The sequence below is a fragment of the Nomia melanderi genome, chromosome 2 (genome assembly GCF_051020985.1).
Source record: "Nomia melanderi isolate GNS246 chromosome 2, iyNomMela1, whole genome shotgun sequence".
In the NCBI taxonomy this organism is placed as follows: domain Eukaryota; kingdom Metazoa; phylum Arthropoda; class Insecta; order Hymenoptera; family Halictidae; genus Nomia; species Nomia melanderi.
Genome location: NC_135000.1, coordinates 8,579,348 through 8,598,093, shown reverse-complemented (window position 1 = coordinate 8,598,093; position 18,746 = coordinate 8,579,348). Strand labels below are relative to the sequence as shown.

General features: G+C 39.8%; 1 protein-coding gene across 1 annotated transcript; it reads right to left on the bottom strand.

The window, feature by feature from the left end:
* Window positions 1-3,942: 3,942 nt before the first annotated feature.
* LOC116425713 (tetratricopeptide repeat protein 39C) lies at window positions 3,943-18,589 on the bottom strand. The gene is made up of 17 exons (XM_031973783.2): window positions 17,325-18,589; window positions 15,488-15,625; window positions 14,963-15,164; window positions 14,566-14,773; window positions 14,089-14,289; window positions 13,417-13,585; window positions 12,797-12,995; window positions 12,179-12,441; window positions 11,824-11,831; window positions 7,992-8,149; window positions 7,461-7,564; window positions 6,825-6,945; window positions 6,321-6,452; window positions 5,696-5,811; window positions 5,227-5,394; window positions 4,746-4,838; window positions 3,943-4,640 (listed from the first exon to the last, which is right to left on the bottom strand). The coding sequence occupies exons 1-17, from the start codon at window positions 17,478-17,480 to the stop codon at window positions 4,518-4,520; spliced, it is 2,559 nt and encodes an 852-aa protein (XP_031829643.2). The 5' UTR covers window positions 17,481-18,589; the 3' UTR covers window positions 3,943-4,517.
* Window positions 18,590-18,746: the final 157 nt, after the last annotated feature.

Below are 18,746 nucleotides of genomic sequence, written 5' to 3'. Positions count from 1 at the left end.
TTTGGTGGCGCCACCTGTTAACAGAGTGGTGAAACTTCTAGTCAAATAGTTTCAGCCTGATCCCGCTAGATGGCGCAGTCAAATAGTCTGTCCTTCTCTCTCGCATGTATGTTTCGCAGTCTCTCCTTACCCACTATTGGTGGCAGTACCTACCGGAGAAACAGTGGTACTGTTTGGCTAGAAGTTTTCGCGTCCTTTGAATAGGTGGCGCAACAAACTCTTGGGAGTTCGCGGGGTTTCTCATATGATTGTGGGAGTCTCTCGTGGGGGTTTCTCGTGGGGTTTCGAAAACATTGGCTACAGATTCGAGGGGTTTCTCACACCGATTTCGGGGGTTACTAGCGTAAGTTTAAGGGGTTTCTCACACCGATTCTGTAGGACTCTCGCGACGGTCCCACGGGGGGTCTCTCGTGGGGGTCTGTCGAGCATCCTGGACGGGTTTTTCTCGACGATTTAGAGGACCTTTCGCGACGGTTTAAGGGGCTTCTCACACCGATTCCGGAAATCTCTTCCGGGTGTTACAAAGGTTTCTAGACGGAGTTCTTTTTTGGAGAGTCAATTTTTGAGTTTTTTTAGTTCGAGCTCGAGGTTTTAGAGCTTTTGAGCCATTTTTGGGAGTAAGTGTATTATTTGGCTAATGGCTTCGACGTTATATTGTAGATGGCGCTGACTAGTGACGAGGAAAACTGTATAGCTGGCCATCTAGCGAGAGTATCGTTGTACTATTTGGCGAGCAGCTTGAGCATTATACTGTAGATGGCGCTGATTCTACGAGGCAAGGAAAGATATACTGTGCGACGAGGATAGCGATACGTTCAGCGCCATCTAACCATGGTTTGGCTATACTATTTCTCTGGTAGCTTGAAGGTTTTGTGGTAGATGGCGATGTTTGCGCGGGTATTCCAGGGAATTTTAAATTGTAATTATTGCCGTCATATAATCTTTAGTGGCGTTTAACATTATTTACGTAAATTTGCAGTATCCCAACGTTAAACTGGTGCGTTTTAGCTGCAGATTGACGTGCTGGACTGTGAAGGAATCTTGCAGGACTTCAGCAAGGATTCAATGGGAGTTTATAATTAATAATTAAATTATTCACAATGCTTTTGTACTACACGTGTCAATGTTAAGAAATGGGTGAAAATGAATAAATTGATTAATATTGTAAACCTTGTGTTTTTTATTTCATCGTACCTAGCGGAGGAATATAATGGTTAAGGAGGTCTCCGAAAAATAATAAAATTCTCAGAGTCACGAAAATTCTTTATTGCCATGCTCTTCTAGTAAGACACTCGAATTTTCGAGATCCTCTTCAAATTTCCCGCCTCTGAAATATTTAGGTTTTTCGGATACCTCTTTAAGCATCATGTTTTCCTAGTAAGAACCTCAGATTTCGAGATTCGCCCGAAATCTCCCGCCTTTTGATTTGTTTATGTTCTTCGGATACCTCTTTTAGTATCATGTTTTCCTAGTAAGAACCTCAGATTTCGAGATCCGCCTTAAATTTCCCGCCTTTTGATTTGTTTATGTTTTTCGGATACCTCTTTTAGTATCATGTTCTCCTAGTAAGAATCTCAGATTTCGAGATCCGCCTGAAATTTCCCGCCTTTTGATTTGTTTACGTTTTTCGGATACCTCTTTTAGTATCATGTTCTCCTAGTAAGAATCTCAGATTTCGAGATCCGCCTGAAATTTCCCGCCTTTTGATTTGTTTACGTTTTTCAGATACCTCTTTTAGTATCATGTTCTCCTAGTAAGAACCTCAGATTTCGAGATTCGCCCGAAATTTCCCGCCTTTTGATTTGTTTATGTTTTTCGGATACCTCTTTTAGCATCATGTTCTCCTAATACAAAACTCAGATTTCGAGATCCGCCGGAAATTTTCCGCCTTTTGGTTTGTTTACGTTTTTTCGGATACCTCCTTTAATATCATGTTCTCCTAATACTAAACTCAGATTTTCAGGTTCATTTCAAATTTTGCGGCTCGGAGAGATTTCTTACTAGGAGAACATGATAGTAAAGGAGGTATCCGAAAAGTGTAAACAATCCAAAAGGGCGGGAGATTCTGGGATACCTCTTTTGCTATCATGTTCTCCTAATAGAAAACTCAGATTTTCGAGTTCCATTTGAAATTTTGCGGCTCTGACAGGTTTCTTACTAGGAGAACATGATACTAAAAGAGGTATAACAGAATTTCCCGCCTTTTTGTTTTGTTTATACTTTTCGGATACCTCTTTTGCTATCATGTTCTCCTAATAGAAAACTCAGATTTTCGGGTTCCATTTGAAATTTTGCGGCTCTGACAGGTTTCTTACTAGGAGAACATGATGCTAAAAGAGGTATAACAGAATTTCCCGCCTTTTTGTTTTGTTTATACTTTTCGGATACCTCCATTACTATTATGTTCTCCTAGTATGAAGTCTCTCCAACCCGCGAAATTTGAAATGAAATGCGAAATTCTGAGTTTTGTATTAGGAGAACATGACACTAAAGGAGGTATCCGAAAAATGTAAACATTCCAGAGGCGCGAAATTTGAAGCGGAACCCGAAAATCCGAGTTTCTTACTAGGAGAACATGATACTAAAGGAGGTATCCGAAAAATGTAAACATTCCAGAGGCGCGAAATTTGAAGCGGAACCCGAAAATCCGAGTTTCTTACTAGGAGAACATGATACTAAAGGAGGTATCCGAAAAATGTAACCTTCCAGAGGCGCGAAATTTGAAGCGGAACCCGAAAATCCAAGTTTCTTACTAGGAGAACATGATACTAAAGGAGGTATCCGAAAAATGTAAACATTCTAGAGGCGCGAAATTTGAAGCGGAATCCGAAAATCCGAGTTTCTTACTAGGAGAACATGATATTCAAAGAGGTATCCGAAAACAATTTCGCGGCGCCAATTTTCAAGCGAATCATTTCTGTCTCCTCAATTTCTCGTTGAAGAAGTGGTCGTGTTATAAATGTACCTAAGTTCCAATTAACTTTAAAATTAAGTACAAAATGTAATTAACGATGGAGAAGTATAGGTAGCATGGAATAAAATAGACAAGTCATCGTAAAATGTTCATTTATTTAATCTTATTCGTTGATACAGTAATAAACTTAACAAATAGTCATTATCAATTACAATATATAAAGAAATAAAGGTAGCGTTCACAATTGCAAAAGTAACATTCTGGTAATCCGCTTTATGGTAATAAACTTAACAAATAGTCACACTTGTTATCAATTATAATATATAAAGAAATAAAGGTAGCGTTCACAATTGCAGAAGTAACTCTTCTGGTAGTCCTCTTCGCCAAGGTCGAACTCGTGAAGATATTTCAACTTCCGGCACGCCAAATTAAAGCTGAAGAACTCCACTTTAACACAGGGTTACTCTATTGGTCATATACTATTTCCGTTTATGCCCATAATGCCCATTAATTGAGAAACTGAATTATTTACTTAGCACCTGTCGAAAAAATTCTAAGTTAACTTGGGATATTGCCTCAAAGAATAATTAATAAATAATCAACGCGGCACAAAATCCTATCCAAAGCTACACGTGAGAGTAGGGGAGAGTCTATTCTATGATCCCAAATTGCAAACGTTCGTAAATGATTCGTGATAATCGAGTTATTAATGAATTCGCTGCTATTTCGCGTTTTCTCCCCACTGACATGTCGCTTTTAGTTCACAGCTTCCACCGCTAGATGGCGCCACTATAATTGTTATCCTGCGACCTCCTTGGTCCTGATGCTTCACGCGTACGCACCAGGGACTGATGAGATGCTTCTTCCAAGGAGGTGGCGCGAGAGAGACTATCTCTTTCCTTGTCGCACACTAGCTTTGTCCTTGTCTTATACATTACAGGTATAGAGAGAAGTTTCGAAAACGCCCGTCCGCTAGATGGCGCTAGTGTTTGTCACTCCAATTTTCGCCCCTGTCAAACTGCAGCCCTCTTTACACATGCATAATGCCCCCTTACCTTTGCATTAACAATTCTATAGCTTCCCGTGGACCAATTCTGACGTTCGACGGCTCAAATTAAAGCTTATGAGACAAGGATAACGACAAACTTATTCATAATCGCAGATCGATACGAGAACAGACTGAAAATCACTATCAACTGAATATTCGATAGTATCTGTGCTTAATGGATACTTAATTAATTAACACTAGATTTACATTTATTATACAATTTTCCGTTTAGATCTGGGGAACCAAATGTTTAAAAATTTATTAAAGACTCATGTAATTGAGTCAATGAAAATCGACTCAACCGTTTACCAATGTTTACAAAATTCAATATGACTGAAATTGACTGGTTCCGTAAGTCTAGTGTTAATTCCTATGTTACGCTAATTAAGTTAGTTAATAAATAATCCAAAATAGTTCTTTATTCGCTACACGATGATACATAATACGTACGTACGAAAATCCTATCGAAATGTATATTATACTATCAATTCTACGCTACGTGGACGCGAAATTGCTTCTTCTGCTCGACCACCGTGTTCCATAATTGCCTCGAAGCTATCTGTTCTTCCGATTTAATGTGCCGTGGACTCGTATCCGATAGATGCAGGTGTATTCCTCGTTACCGCTATTCGAATGAACCTTTAGTTCGACTATTTCGTACGGCTTCCTCGGTTCCTTCTATAAATCACGGGCAGTTCGACTTGTAAATATACTATTAGATCACTTATGTCTCGTAGAACAATCGAAACTGCGAGATTATTACTGAAAACAGCCCTAATTTACCTCGATCTCGAAGTATTGTAAAGTGTGTCCAGTGTTATCGTACGCGAACTCGCCGAAGCAGAAGGGGTGTGTGTCGTCCACGCAATCCAGTCCCTAAGTTTCATAATAAACAATCGAGTTTGTCATTAATTATTAGCATCTACAATATATCTGTCGTCTAATCTTCTGCAATGCATTAATTTCAACGTTGCAATAATACTCGAAAGCTATTATTCCTTGGAATCGGTATAAATTGGTAATTTATAATAAATTGGTAATTTGTCAAATTACCAATTTCCGGGGAATTTAACCCTTTGCACTCGAGAGGTGACTCTCATTTGATTCGATATAACAAAAGTGGGAAGTGTTGAATATAATGTTAACCGTTCGAGCGGCAGCGGCGCAATGGCGGTTCTCCGTTGCGCCGCGTAAAAATGGCGGTCTAGTTCGTAGAGTCAGAAGAAGCTCATGAGACGACGATTACAAGGTGAACAGGGTTTACCCAAAGCGAGAAATTCCTCGGAGCAGTGCTCGTTTCTCCTGTGGGTGATATGGATTCCGGGATGTGTTCCAGACTGACTCCAGAAACATACACGGAGCCGAGTAACTGTATGACAACGCTGCCGGCGCTGCCTTTGAACGCCCAACATTCGCCCGGAAGAACGCCAGTCTTTGCAAGAATCATTCTACATTAACCCCTTGACCTCTACACTATCGTGTCAGACCGATGAAGAGAATTTTCAACGTAATTCCAAAAATTAAATGCTCAATTCTTCGAAATGATCAATGGAAATTTAAGAACCAATTACTCGGACAATACAGAAATTGATAAAAAATGTAATGAACAAAAGGAAACGCAGAATTTTGAATCCGGTACCGTTAGTTTGGAATACAAATTAAAATTCTAGCAGACGAAACGCTGTTTTTAGAATCAACGGATGAATCTACAGTGAACAATTGCATCTGGCAACCTGAATTATAGTCTGCGGTGTGTTCTGTTGCTGGCAAAGCGGGATTCCGAAGAGTTTCAACACCGGAGCACCAGCCGAGTACGTTTCCGTGTTTCTCGTAGAGAGGATGGTACCCCCTGTTCCATCCGATCGAAGAAATGTAGATTAGTTTCGAATCACTCGTGACAGACATTATTGGGCTGTGCCGTAAATAACACGGCTTTTCGTGTTGAATTTCGTTTTGAAAATAAGGGTGAACGCGTGTTTGTTCATATAATTGCAATGTGTAGATACGTGTTTTATAAGTAACGAAGAAGAATGTGTTTTAGATTACTTTATTCGTCCTTAGTTTGAAGAACGAACGACATTTAACCAGTTAACTGTGGAATTTAGTTTAAAAAATCATCATGCGCGCCATAAAATCAAATAAAGTGTATACTCGACAAACGCAGAGCAAATGCATCTATAACATATTCTAACGAGAAACTAAGGCAAACATTTAGCTGAAAAAATTAATAATTTACCGTTGAAAAAATCAGTACCATTTTGCGTTTCAAGATGACGCGTATACTCGAACGCAGTTAACTGGTTAAGAACCCCGTTATTTATGGGAGTGTCCCAGAAAGTGCTTGTACCGAAGTTTCACCTGAACTCTCAAGAGCGTAATCCGTTCTGCCAGTTTTGTCGGCGTCGTACGTCTGCAGTTCGGTCCTCACCAAGTCTTTCACCGTTTCCGGCGACATGGCCTTTAGCAACGCTTTCGTGTGCGTGTCCATTCCTGTTCCAGAATTGATTAGAATTTATCGCGTGAACAATTCCGATTATTTATTATTCCTTTGTTCTCTACTAGAGACTTATTTATTTTATATAAATAATATACTTATTTAATATACTTATACATTAGTATATAATAGTATATAATAATATACTTATTTATTATATAAAATAAATAAGTCTCTAGTAGAGAGCAAAGGAATAATAAATAATCCGAATTGTTAATCCTATAATAATCTACTTATTTATTTTATATAAATAATATACAACTAAACACGTAGTTGTCTGAAACCTGTAGAATACAGTGTAGAATAACCGTTCGTAAGTCTAACGTTAGCTGTTACAAACGTTTGTTTTTGATTTCGAAGGCTCGCACCTTCAGACACCTCGTTCCTCAAGTACAAAATGGCCTCCGATATTTTCGGGATCGCGTGGCTAACCTCTTTCAGTTTGCTCCTCAGGTCGTCTCGCGTTTCCAACACGTTCTGCACTTCCATCTGGAGATCACTCGAAGATACAATTTGGTAGATGCAAATCGATTTAGCAAAATAAAGTCTCGCGTATCATGAGACACAGTACATTAATAAACAATCATATTGCCCTCAATTTTTCCGTTCTTCCCTAGTTAAAATAAATTTCACTGAATTTAAAGAAATGATATTCTTATTTTTATTCCCAACGATACCTTTATTCCTTCCTTAATCTACGAATAATTCCCCATTAACCCTTTGCGGACGAATGTCGACATTCCGGCGAGATGAAGTTTTCATATTTCGAAGACTAGTGACAAAAAAGTGATTTAATTACTCGAATAGCAAGAGATCAGCACGCAGTTTCCTTTTGTTCTATCAATTATACAATTGATATATAATTTAGCTTCATCTGTTGAAGGTTTGGTACATTTCAAAGGATCTTCGTCCGCAAAGGGTTAAGTTACTTCCAAAGAATATCGTCCATATTTCGTCACGTTGAAAATAATAACACAATCTTTCGGAAGCTGATGGTTAATTACCGATAGTGTATTCAAATGAGTCCTCAGGTCCACTAGATCCGATCTGATCACTTTGAAGCTGCTGTTGGCGGAGTACTTGTCGCACAGATGGGACACGGACATGGCTGAAGTTTCCCAGTTCGTTTTTAAAATAGCCCAAGTTAACATTAACTTCCTATTGAAACACTAAAACTACCAGACAAATCGAAATCACCTACTCCTGCCTTCATTTTGCAATTATTCAGAAGACACAGACGTTTCTCCGAGAAATTATTCAAAAAATTCATTCAGCGAAAACTGATTTCTATAGAGATTTCAAAAAGTCGACTTAACTGCTCGGTAGTTTTAGTGTACGATTCGTTTCTCAGCATTACGAACGTCCATCAACAAATAATAAACGACAGAAAGTCAAGAAACTAGGAGGGACATTTTTCGACATGGAATTCTAAAGGCCAGCTAATTCGTTAAGGGGTTAATCGACGAAATCAAGGGGCAGATCTCATTTTACGCTGTTCTACATTGACTTAATTGTTAATCACGAGTGAGACGTACCTAATAACGACGTAATCACGCAAAATACAAACGGTTTGACGAGTTTACAGTACCAAGCTGGCTGACCAGAGGAATTTAGTATAGCGGCTGGACAGGTTCCTCCGTTGGCGCAGCAGTACGTGTTTCGAACGCTCATCGGATCGTCCTCATAATCACAGCTCTGATTATTTAGACCACCGTCCCGGATACTGAACTTTTCCTTTTTCCCGTTGCTTTCAGTCTCTCCTCTCAGTTCCGACGAATTTCGTCGAGGTTTTGTTAGGTTGCTCGATAGACTCACGTCGCGCGGCTAACTTCTAGCTTAATGAGCCTCGAATCGGATTTGGGACTCGCGTCGAGCGGGATTTAGGATGTCTCTGCCAATTTTGGGAGAAGTTAACACGTTCGCGAGTCACGTTTCTTTCCGTAGCGGTATTTCGTTAAATGTAAATTGTCTTTATACGTAGAATGGCAATGGAAGAGTAAAAACGTATGGATTACCATTTTTACCATTTTTAGAAATCACTTGTAATGCGAATCACACTGTACATTCAATATATCAATTTGTTCTTTAGTGTTGCCCTGAATATCCAACCGTATATTCATTTATAAAATTATTTGTTCATTAGTATTACCCTTTCTTAAAGACAACCGTTTATAATAATTTTGCCAATAAATTCAGATTAATATTTTGAAACCTTTTATCAAATATGTTACGTACCTGCGACCCTTGTTGACTCGAGTGACCCGGTTGCCTGAACGTCTGGCAACCAACTGATCCGAGGTCTCGAGGAAAGCAATTGAAAATGACCTATTACTGATTCCTTCATTTTGCGAGTATTAAAAGGACAACAGATGTTTCTCGGAGCAATGATTAAAGCCATTGATTCAGCTATAGGTGGAATTCGGCGTGTAAACACTACGCTTCGTTATTATTAACGTACTGAAGTATATTTTCTGTCTATGCGAGTACTTCGATACATGAGCAATTATATATAGAGGTGTACAGGCGGACGAGTTGTACAGGACGATCCGTTAGAAACAAGAATTGGAAGGGTCTGACGCTTTTCCCATGAACGATCCCGAGCGAAACGGTACTCGCGAAGAAAATAATTTGTGCATCGCATGGACAACTTTTGCTTCTATCGGCACCTTCCTGCAGAAGTCATAAATCACGGACTTTTACATTGTATAGTACAATCAATTGTCCCTTGTTTTTCGTACAGTTAAACGTGACTTAACTGTTCACGATTTTCTATAGGAGTCGTTTCTTAAAAATGGTACACGTCCATTAAGTTCTTAAAAACGAACGTTAATCAATTCCGGTAATGTGTATAAAAGCATAATATGTCAAATGTTATTATGCGATAATTGATAAAATTGTTAAAGAAAATAAACGATCTTTTAATAAAACATTTTTGCGATGACATTTTATAGTTGAACTTTTGATTAATTTACGAGAATATCGTACGTCACTGATTGCGTGATTAGAAATATAAAAGGATGATCTATATCTCGCTGAAACTACCAGTAACTCATTTTTTCCCCAAAACGGACTTATACCACTTTTAAAAAAAACGGCTTACACGTTTCCTTCCAGTTTTTGTACATTAGAAAAATTAATCTGTCCGATTGAATCGCGTCGACGGAATGTAGGACGTACATCGATCACGTTGCGCTTGTACCGGTGTTTTTAACACTGTGGACACTTTCAAAGGACCAACTGTATATAACAGCAATGATAATAGTAACGTCAGTAATAACTATTTACGTATACGCGAGTTGTCCCTCGTTACTTTACGTATAGGATGAATCCTTCAAAACTTCCCACTTATTTTAAACGGCCTGTATACAGGGTGATTCTTATGTCCAATCTGGGATTGTCTATGTGATTCGTAACAAGTACTAAGTGGCAAAATATACTTTGTTCCTTCGGACTTAATGAAAAATTGAAAAGGAATCTTTCATTTTCTTTTCCATGACATTATTTAACACACTCCGTGCCACTCGGAATTTGTTATATCTTGCTTATAAAGTGCACTGAATTTTTCAATGATAGATTAAGTTGTATTCAAGCTTTCGCTGACTTATCAGATATTTTCATATTATTTCTTTTCGTTTTTCTTGTGTCGCGACGTGTACTATTCCTTTACAAAAATTACCAGAAATGGTGCATGGCGTGGCGCGGAACGTGTTAACAGACGTCTGTTCTGTCCGGATATCAGTACGTATAGTCGAGTCAGGTTTGTTGAAGTGACAGAGACGTTTCTTCGCGACAAAAGACGTAAAGTTAGCAACGACGCTATGTACACGAAGTAATTTTGATGGATTTCGAGGTCTCTACTCGTAGTCGTTGAATCTTCTCAGGGTGCTGCGTATTCGTACACTGAGCCGGCTCTCGAAATCGTAGTCCGTGTATTCGGTCAGGGCCTTTAAGAGTGTCGTCCTTCCCTCTTCGATATTCTGAAACAGGATTGAAGACAAATATCACAAACACTTGTTTAAATATTAAATATACATTTCTCAAAGATCTACTTTTATTTAAATGGAATATAGCTGGACCAGAATGAAACTAAACTGTGTACCTTAACCCCTTGCGATTGATTTCTCAACTATGATCGATACAATTACTCTGTAATTAATTTATTAAGACAAAGGACAGATTCAAACGCATATTCCATATGAATCCTTGCTCCAAAATATAGTAATTTATAATAGAAGAATAATATTAACCCTTTGCACTCGAAAGTTTTTCACTAGAAACATTCAACACTCTTTGATAAAATACAGACGATGCTTGTTGCGACTAATGTAAATAATTTAATCGATAAATTAAAGGACGAAACTACTTTACTTTGATATTTCAAATAGTGACGCGTTATACAAAGTTTAGTGTTAAACATCAAACTTTATAATTTTACTGTATCGAACCAAGTGGTGACTGAGAGAGTCACTTCCCGAGTGCAAAGGGTTAAATTTGAATTCGAAGTAATTCAGATTTAATCGAGTAATGTTCATGTTTGTTCAATTCTGTTTAAAATCAAGGGGTTAATCCATTCTACGCAATACTACACTGTTCAACGCTGGTCTACTCTGTCCTGCTCCTCTCGACTCTCAAAACTACACTGTGCCCCACCAGTCTTTCAATGTTATTAAATACTAATCCCATCAACACGGTTCTGCAGGTCATCATCGACTGCCCGCGAATCATCCGAGTCCCAAATATCCAGGTCATAAACGGTTCGAGTGTACCTGAGGTACCTTCCGCGTCGCACAATACTTATCTATTATCTATTATCTATTTACTATTCATTGATCCCTTATTTATTACTCCTCAGCATTCCTCCATTACTTACGTTCGTGAAACAAAGCGCACTGCCAAGTTCGTACAACGCGAACGCGCTAATATGTTGATCAATGGGATCACTGGACGGACCGCGTCGTCTTAGGCAATTCCTGTAACTCTCGATCGAAGCTTCCCTGTCCCCGAGGTAAGAGTAAGCAGCACCTTCGATCAAATCCGCAATGCCGACCATTGGTTCCTCGGATCGATTACCCTTGCATTCTAAAGAAAAACATCATTGTTACAAATTTGGCGTTGCTGGAGATTGGTAGTGTCCTGAATTACTCGAAGTTAATAACGAAATAAGAGAAACAGTTTTTTATAGTGATAGTAGATTTGATATAGTGAAACTATAAGCTCATATATAATATTAGCACTAGGTTTACTTGACAAACAAACATTTCTACTGATTTAACAAATGTTTCTATTGATTTTGACTGATGCATTTACACAAATGTATTTTAATGGTTTAATCTTTAACACTAGGGGATTTATGGGCATTTATTGTACACTTCATTCTATTATTCCTAAAACAATTGATGCTCGTTTATTCAGATTGTGGAAACTGGAGATTTGATAGTAGGTAATTGGGGTACATGTCAGTGTGATCGCATCAATCAAAATCGGCGTAAACATTTACAAAATAATATTTCTAAAATCCAATATGCGTCAATTTGACGCGTTCCGTAAACCTAATGTTAAACCTCTAATCTCCAAAATCTGAACGAATATCAAATTTTGTTTAAGGATCACCTAATGAATATTACAAAACACGAGAAAAGTTCAAGTTTGTTGGGCAGTATAATAGAAACACGCGATCATTTATTACTCGCACGGTATGCGATCGATGCTTCTTGCTAATTGCATTTCTGTTACCTAAAAGCACCCTTCGCAGGGACTCCGAGGTACAGGACGGCATGGCGTTCCACAGGTAGAGTAATTCGTACACGAGCAGCCTGTAATACAGGACGGTGTAAGGCTGCCCAGTTTCTTGGTCCACGAGCTTCGGCGCTCGTCTCTGGATGAACAGGCCCAGCTGTGTTTCCCTGCTCTTGCCTTTCGCGAAGTAACGTATCTTCTGATAGGTCATCGCCAAATCTTTCAGGTTGCCAATCGCGCCGCAGCAAACTGAAGAAACGAATGAGAAAGAAGACAATGTCAGAAGTGAACGACATGGCGAATACAACTTCGAATGCTTCATGATTTTGAATTTGTTTAATTTCTTTTCTAATAGAAACTGTATTTTACTCTGTAAATAATTAAAATTATAAAATTCAATGTAAACTATACGTTAGACGTTGAAATAAAATAGTTCTATGCATCGATTTAGAGTGTTATTTCCATCTAGTATACAAGATTGATAATCTAATCAATACTTGATAAGAACATAATGGTCACGTGTATCATCCTTGACGTTATGAACCGATCTACCAACGAGTCACGTTATTTTCCAATCGATTGGTAGTTGAAAATCAGAACATACCAGCGCCCAGGTAAGCGTAGAAGCTCTTCGACCACCTGGACTCGTAGCAAAGTCGCGAGAGCGACGGATAAGCTTTGTCGTAGTTGAAACGGATCAGGTAGCACCAGGCCATCTCGTGCAAACAGAGTAGCTTCACCTCCCTTTGATTCGAGACCTCGACAGCTTTCTTGTAAGCGTCGAGAGCGCCGAGGACGTTCGACTAGGCATGCAAAATTTCATCGATCATCATCGACTGAATGGCTTAGAGCCTACGTTTCATCGTTTAACCCTTTGCCGACGAAGATTCTTATAGGAAACCTTCGGCAGATGAAGCTAAATGGAAGCTAATAATATTCGAACTTAATTTCGTCGATATATCTTGTAGAGAATAGAAAATTCAATTGATTAATGTATTCGAAACTAGAGATTCTTGAACAAAATTTCTAACTGCGATGCGCAAAACTGCATAAAAGTTTAAGCATTCAATTTTGTCTTATAAATGTTCGTCTATTCCTAATCCTTTCAAGGATTGCGCCCAGTTCCACGGGACACCGTGTATATAATAGTTAACGCTAGAACTACCAAGCAGTTGAATGGACTCTTTGAAATCGCTCTGTAGAAACTCCAAGAGGCATTTTTACCTCGAGCCGTTCGATTCGACCGGCGAAGAAGAGGAAAAGCGCAGAATCGCTAAATTCCGGATGGCACTCCGCTATCAATTGTTTCGCAGCATTTACGCCTGCCCGCAGATTATTCCCGTCGAGACCGAAAAACGGACGCACGATTGTATGGTACCAGAGTAAGGATAAACTGCAATAAACGAAACGGTGATTCGACGACGACTCGAACGATCGAGCTCTGTCGTCTGCTGCGTCCTCTTCGACGGAATCTCGACGTCCTCCGGTTGAACAGTTGACCAAAAGGTACGTGGCTTTCAGAGAACCTTCTGGTCTCTTCGTTCAGAATGTTTCTCAGAAGCTTTCGACACTTAGCCAACCGAATGTTCCGTTCTTTCTGTTATTTATGGCAAATCTTGCTTCTGTCGAATACTTTCAATGAAATTTGCTGAATTGCTTCGACTGACACGTTCACTGTATTCGCACTGACATTGTTTTCAAAGAAAATAACTCAAGGTTTAATTAAAATCCGAGATTTACTCGCATATTACCCAAAGGGTTAACAAACTTGTGCTAAGCGCTTAAATTCCCAGTCCCTGGAGAGTGGCGTCGCAGTCAACGTGTCAAAATTAATAGAAAAGTTTGTAATTATAGCTTCTTCGGTCGGTTGACTAAGTGTTAATGAGGAAAACTCACGTGGCGAGAGGAGCTCGCATATCCTCGCTGAGCCGCGCGTTTTTCAGCGCGGCCAGGCTAGCCTCGCGGTCGCCCTCGAAGCCGAGAAGATGGCTAACCTTCACCAAAGATGGCGGCAGCAAGCTGACGCACAGCTGGTAAATCCCGTAGCCGAAGTTCACGGCGGACATCAGCCGGGAAACTTCTGTGGGCGCTACGAACCTGAGAATTTTCATTCGTTTTCACTAGACGTCATTAAATTACATGTATTCTACATATCTGAAGCTTTTATGATACTATATCTCTGATGATTGAACACCCAATATTTTACATTTCTCTGAAAAATGGCCAACCAACGATGTCAGATCAATTACTGGTGCCTTTAATTCTAATCGATTGAACCTTTATGGAAGTTCCTTGAATGATCGTTATTTTGGACGATCAAGCGACAGGTTTCGCTGACGTTGAAGCTAAGAAATTATATGAAAAGATATTTACGGAGTCTGTTGCTCACAGGCGGTAATCCCGGTGAGCGAGAACAGCATGGACAGCGAATTTCGTAGGCTCGAAGGCGAGGAGACCGGCGTGCCATTGGCTAGATCGTTGCAGGATGATATAGACAACTCCGATGACCCCTGGCTGTGCGGGCTGTGCAGGGAGTACGAGGAATCGATGGACGAAGGCGTGCTGCACCTCGTGTGAACGCCTACGGAAGAGTTTCATTTTATTCCACCTGTTAACTGTGGAATTTACTTTGACAAATCTCTCGTGTCGCGCAATCAAATGAAAGAATGACGCAGCTGGGATCTATTTCAATGAGAAACCAAAGCGAGACAAAGTAGAATCACACGTTTACGTAGAAAAATAAAGATTGCAACTGCCAGCGCACTCGTACCCGAAGGCTTCCTGCCGAACGTGTGTTGATACAGCTGCCAGATCTGCGAATGTGCATATTGATAAACCTTCCAGGCTTTACGTAACGTCCAGCCGCCGCGCACGTAGCCGGTCAACTCTTGCTGCAGCAGAGTTAGGATCGCTCTGCAGAATTTCGAGTCTGCCAGAACGATCTGCCTTTCCAGTCTGTTCACGTAGTCCGTCTGGAATCATCGTGTCCTGAACAATTTTTCTCAGGGGAAAGGAAAGATGAAAGAGTTACGGTATAAGCTAAGTGATTAGCTTCTGCTGAAGATCATAATGGCGCGAGTCGCGTGAAGAAATGTTCTCTTGAACACTGAATTAGGGAAGATTGAAGATCATCGGTTTCAAAGAGAACACTGAATTAGGGAAAATTGAAGATCATCAGTTTCAAAGAGAAAGCATTGTTTTTAATGACTTCGATTTTTCACGATCTTCCACTTATTATGATCTTTAGTATACACAGCTTTGCGCCAAATCACGCGATAGAAGTCTGAACAATTACTTCGGTCTCCTCTGTTCTGAAGACTTGGCTCTTCACGGACTTCAGCCATCCGATGTCCATCGCGCACTCCCTTTCCATGCTTTTCAGCAGTTGTATGGCTGCGTCCAGGTAGCCGTCCTCGAATGTCATTAAGGCGTTCTGAAAAGAGACCATCGATTCGCCGATTCGAAACAGTTTCAACTGAAAATACAGCAACAGTTATATTGTACGATCAATTAAAGTAGAACCAGGATTAACTGGGTATTTTCCTAGATATCAATCATCCAGAGTCTTAGCTTCTAACGAATAATTCGGATTATGAAATGGTACCTTGCCTCTATTCATTTAAATTATCTATGGTCCAGTTGAATCGGGGTTCTACTAAACAAAGTTACAATGGCTGATTTAACGATTATCAGATAAGAAACATGAAAGTCGTGTTGGCCCTTTGCCAACCGAACGAGGATATCCACTTTTCCCTCGCAACGTATTGCCTTTTATTTTCTTTAAAGTTTTTGTCGTTTAGTAAGCCTTAAACTCGAGTTCTTTGCAATTCATCAAATACCATCCTTACTTTTGTAAAACACAATTTCTAATGAAATTAAACCAGTTCAATTGTACATGAGAAAGGTTACAGTTAGTTTTAGTAAAGCAAAAGATTAAAGATTGACAATAGACAAGTAACATTTCAATTACACGAGAAAGAAGCAACATTCCAATGCGAGCCTGACTTGATATCATAGGGGAAGCAGGTTTCAAGTTCAATCTATCATCCGCGACACTAAAACGTCCCACATTCCCCAAGACGTCATCAGGACAGACGTTTAAATAGCTCTTTGGTCAATACTTGAAGCCGCCTACGGCGACACGCGATGCGTGCCGGCCTTTTTTCCATTAATGTTTTATCTAAAACGGAGCTGTGGTCATCTAAAAAAAAAGAGGATGCGCCCCAAGGTGACGCGAAACACATGAACACATACATGCGGGCACCTATACACGAGTGTACGTAAAACGTCCGGTGCGGTTATTGCGACCTTGGTACCGTTTCCCACCCCTCCATGCTTTTCCAGCGAAACCCAAACGGTACCCAACCCCAAATCATCGAATGATACACCAATATATTTGGTATTGAAATAAACTACCTTTGTTTCTCAACCCTCAAACTAACTACCAAATGGGTCAAAATGGCCCATTCCTCATTTCTTTCGTAATTATTGAAAGCATACGAATGCTTGCTCGAGGAATGATTAAAATAGTTGATTTATTAATGTACAAATAAAAATATAACTCGATTGATATTTTAATCAGTGAACAGTTTCTTTAAAAAAATATTTAAAAATCAACTGAAGCAGATTAAGCTAAATAATACACCAATTGCTTAATTAACAGGAAAAGAAGGAAACATGCTGATCTCTTGTTTGACTAATTCAATCATTTGTTCGCGACTTGGTTTTCCAAATACAACAATTTCATCTAGAATGCCGACATTCGTCCGCGAAGGGTTAAAGTATAGATTTATCTCTATCTTTTAAAATGCTCAAACTCCACGTGCCTTTCAATTAACAAAACTCGCCGGCAATCTAATAGATCAATCGTAGCATTTAATACGTTGACTGCCAACTACGAGTTATCTCGTAGAAACTTTAAGAATAATATAACATGATTGAATCAAATTGGCTTCTGGGACCAGAGACAGTTTGCCTTGGCAGTCAAAGTATCAAAGAACGTCGCCTATGTCTCCGAAAATGTCGACTGTCTCTGAAAAAAACTATCGAATGTAAATGGCTCGAGTTCCGGTGACCGCGTGAAACGAAACAGACCGTGTAAAACCAGAATCGGACGTGTATTGTCTGCGTACCATGAAAGAAACGAAGCAGCGGCCGGCTCGGACGTGGAAGCTGTTAGGGTATTTGTTGAACAGGGCCTTGGATTCCTCCGTTTTATTGTTCAGGAATAAAGAGATCCCTTCCCTGGCGATCCGCCACTCTTGCACCTCTTCCGATTTCCCAGCCATGATCCGGATAACCCTCGGTTGTTTATTAACCTAAGATTCCTGAATGACCAATGTCTGTTTCGAACGGTGGCTACCGCAGTGTCCGCCACGTGAGAGTGCGTCAGGTGACGGACATCTCACCGACAATGAGATTAGGTTGTTTCCGATTAAAGTCTTGCTAACGTCCCTTTCCCTAGGTGACCAGGTTTCGATGACTTTGTTAATTGAACACTACTTCTCGGTTAGAGGAATTCAGTGATCCTACCAGATGGATCGAAATGTCCTTCTTCTTTCGCAATGATCGGAAAGGCACAGATGATTTTCCCAGTAATAGCTGGAGAAATTAGTTTAGACGGAGCCGAGCTGGAATACAAGCGAATTGGAGTGTTGGATATATTTTTATGGATTTTAGACGAAAGTACTAATGAGTATTACTGCGTGGTAGCTTTACTAGCAACGACGCTCTTCGAGTGCGTCTTCGACGACACGCGACGCAGCACTGCCGGATGTGTTGAGGTCTCGCGGTATCATCGTGGATTTGCTCAGCCAGCGGCGACGTTTTCGTGGCTTTTTGTTATGCAAAATGGGAAGGCAATGTCGTTGATCGAGGAAACGTTAATTATTGTCCTGGTAAACGTTCTCAGGAAATTCTTGACGACGTCACCAACTGCGACCACTGTTCACGGATGTAAACCACGGCACGAACGTTGCACGACTGATGATGTTTAAATATTAGTAAATAAATTCGGTTCACTCTGGGAGGAACTGACTTTGTTTATCATTCTTGATTGGACATCTTGAACCTTTCGTCCACTGGAAACTCTTGTTTACATCGACTTTCTATGGAAGATTCTTCCTTTTTATATTTCTCATTTAACGGTTAATTTAACGAGTAATCGAAGGATTTCAATTTACTTCAGCTGGCACATCACGTGGTTCCAATGTTTTTTTTAATGTTCCTTTTACTCACTGTCAAAGAGAACTGCATGTTGTCGCCATTGATTGAAATGAATGTAATTGTAACTAAAGGAAAAAAAAGTTGTTACACGTCGGGGTGGTTTGAATTCGTCGAACGGAGGTTGCTTCGTATGGAGCCAGGAATTGACTAAATCCTTTCGGCGTAACGCAATGCTGCTGCCACCACCTCGGGTTTTCAGATGCATGGATATATATACGTATATATTTTATTGATTTTACACTATATACGTATATATCACTCACGTCCCTGAAATCGCATCGTGATTTTCCGTGGAAGGGATTTTAGAGACAGGAGATGAAATGAGAACG

Excerpts from the sequence above, each read along its gene's own strand:
- LOC116425713 (XM_031973783.2), bottom strand. The coding sequence starts at position 17,480 with ATGGCTGGGAAATCGGAAGAGGTGCAAGAGTGGCGGATCGCCAGGGAA. Across the intron at positions 15,165-15,487 it reads TCAGAACAGAGGAGACCGAA|ACGGACTACGTGAACAGACT; the intron begins GTAATTGTTCAG and ends CGATGATTCCAG. Across the intron at positions 4,641-4,745 it reads TACAATACTTCGAGATCGAG|AAGGAACCGAGGAAGCCGTA; the intron begins GTAAATTAGGGC and ends CGTGATTTATAG.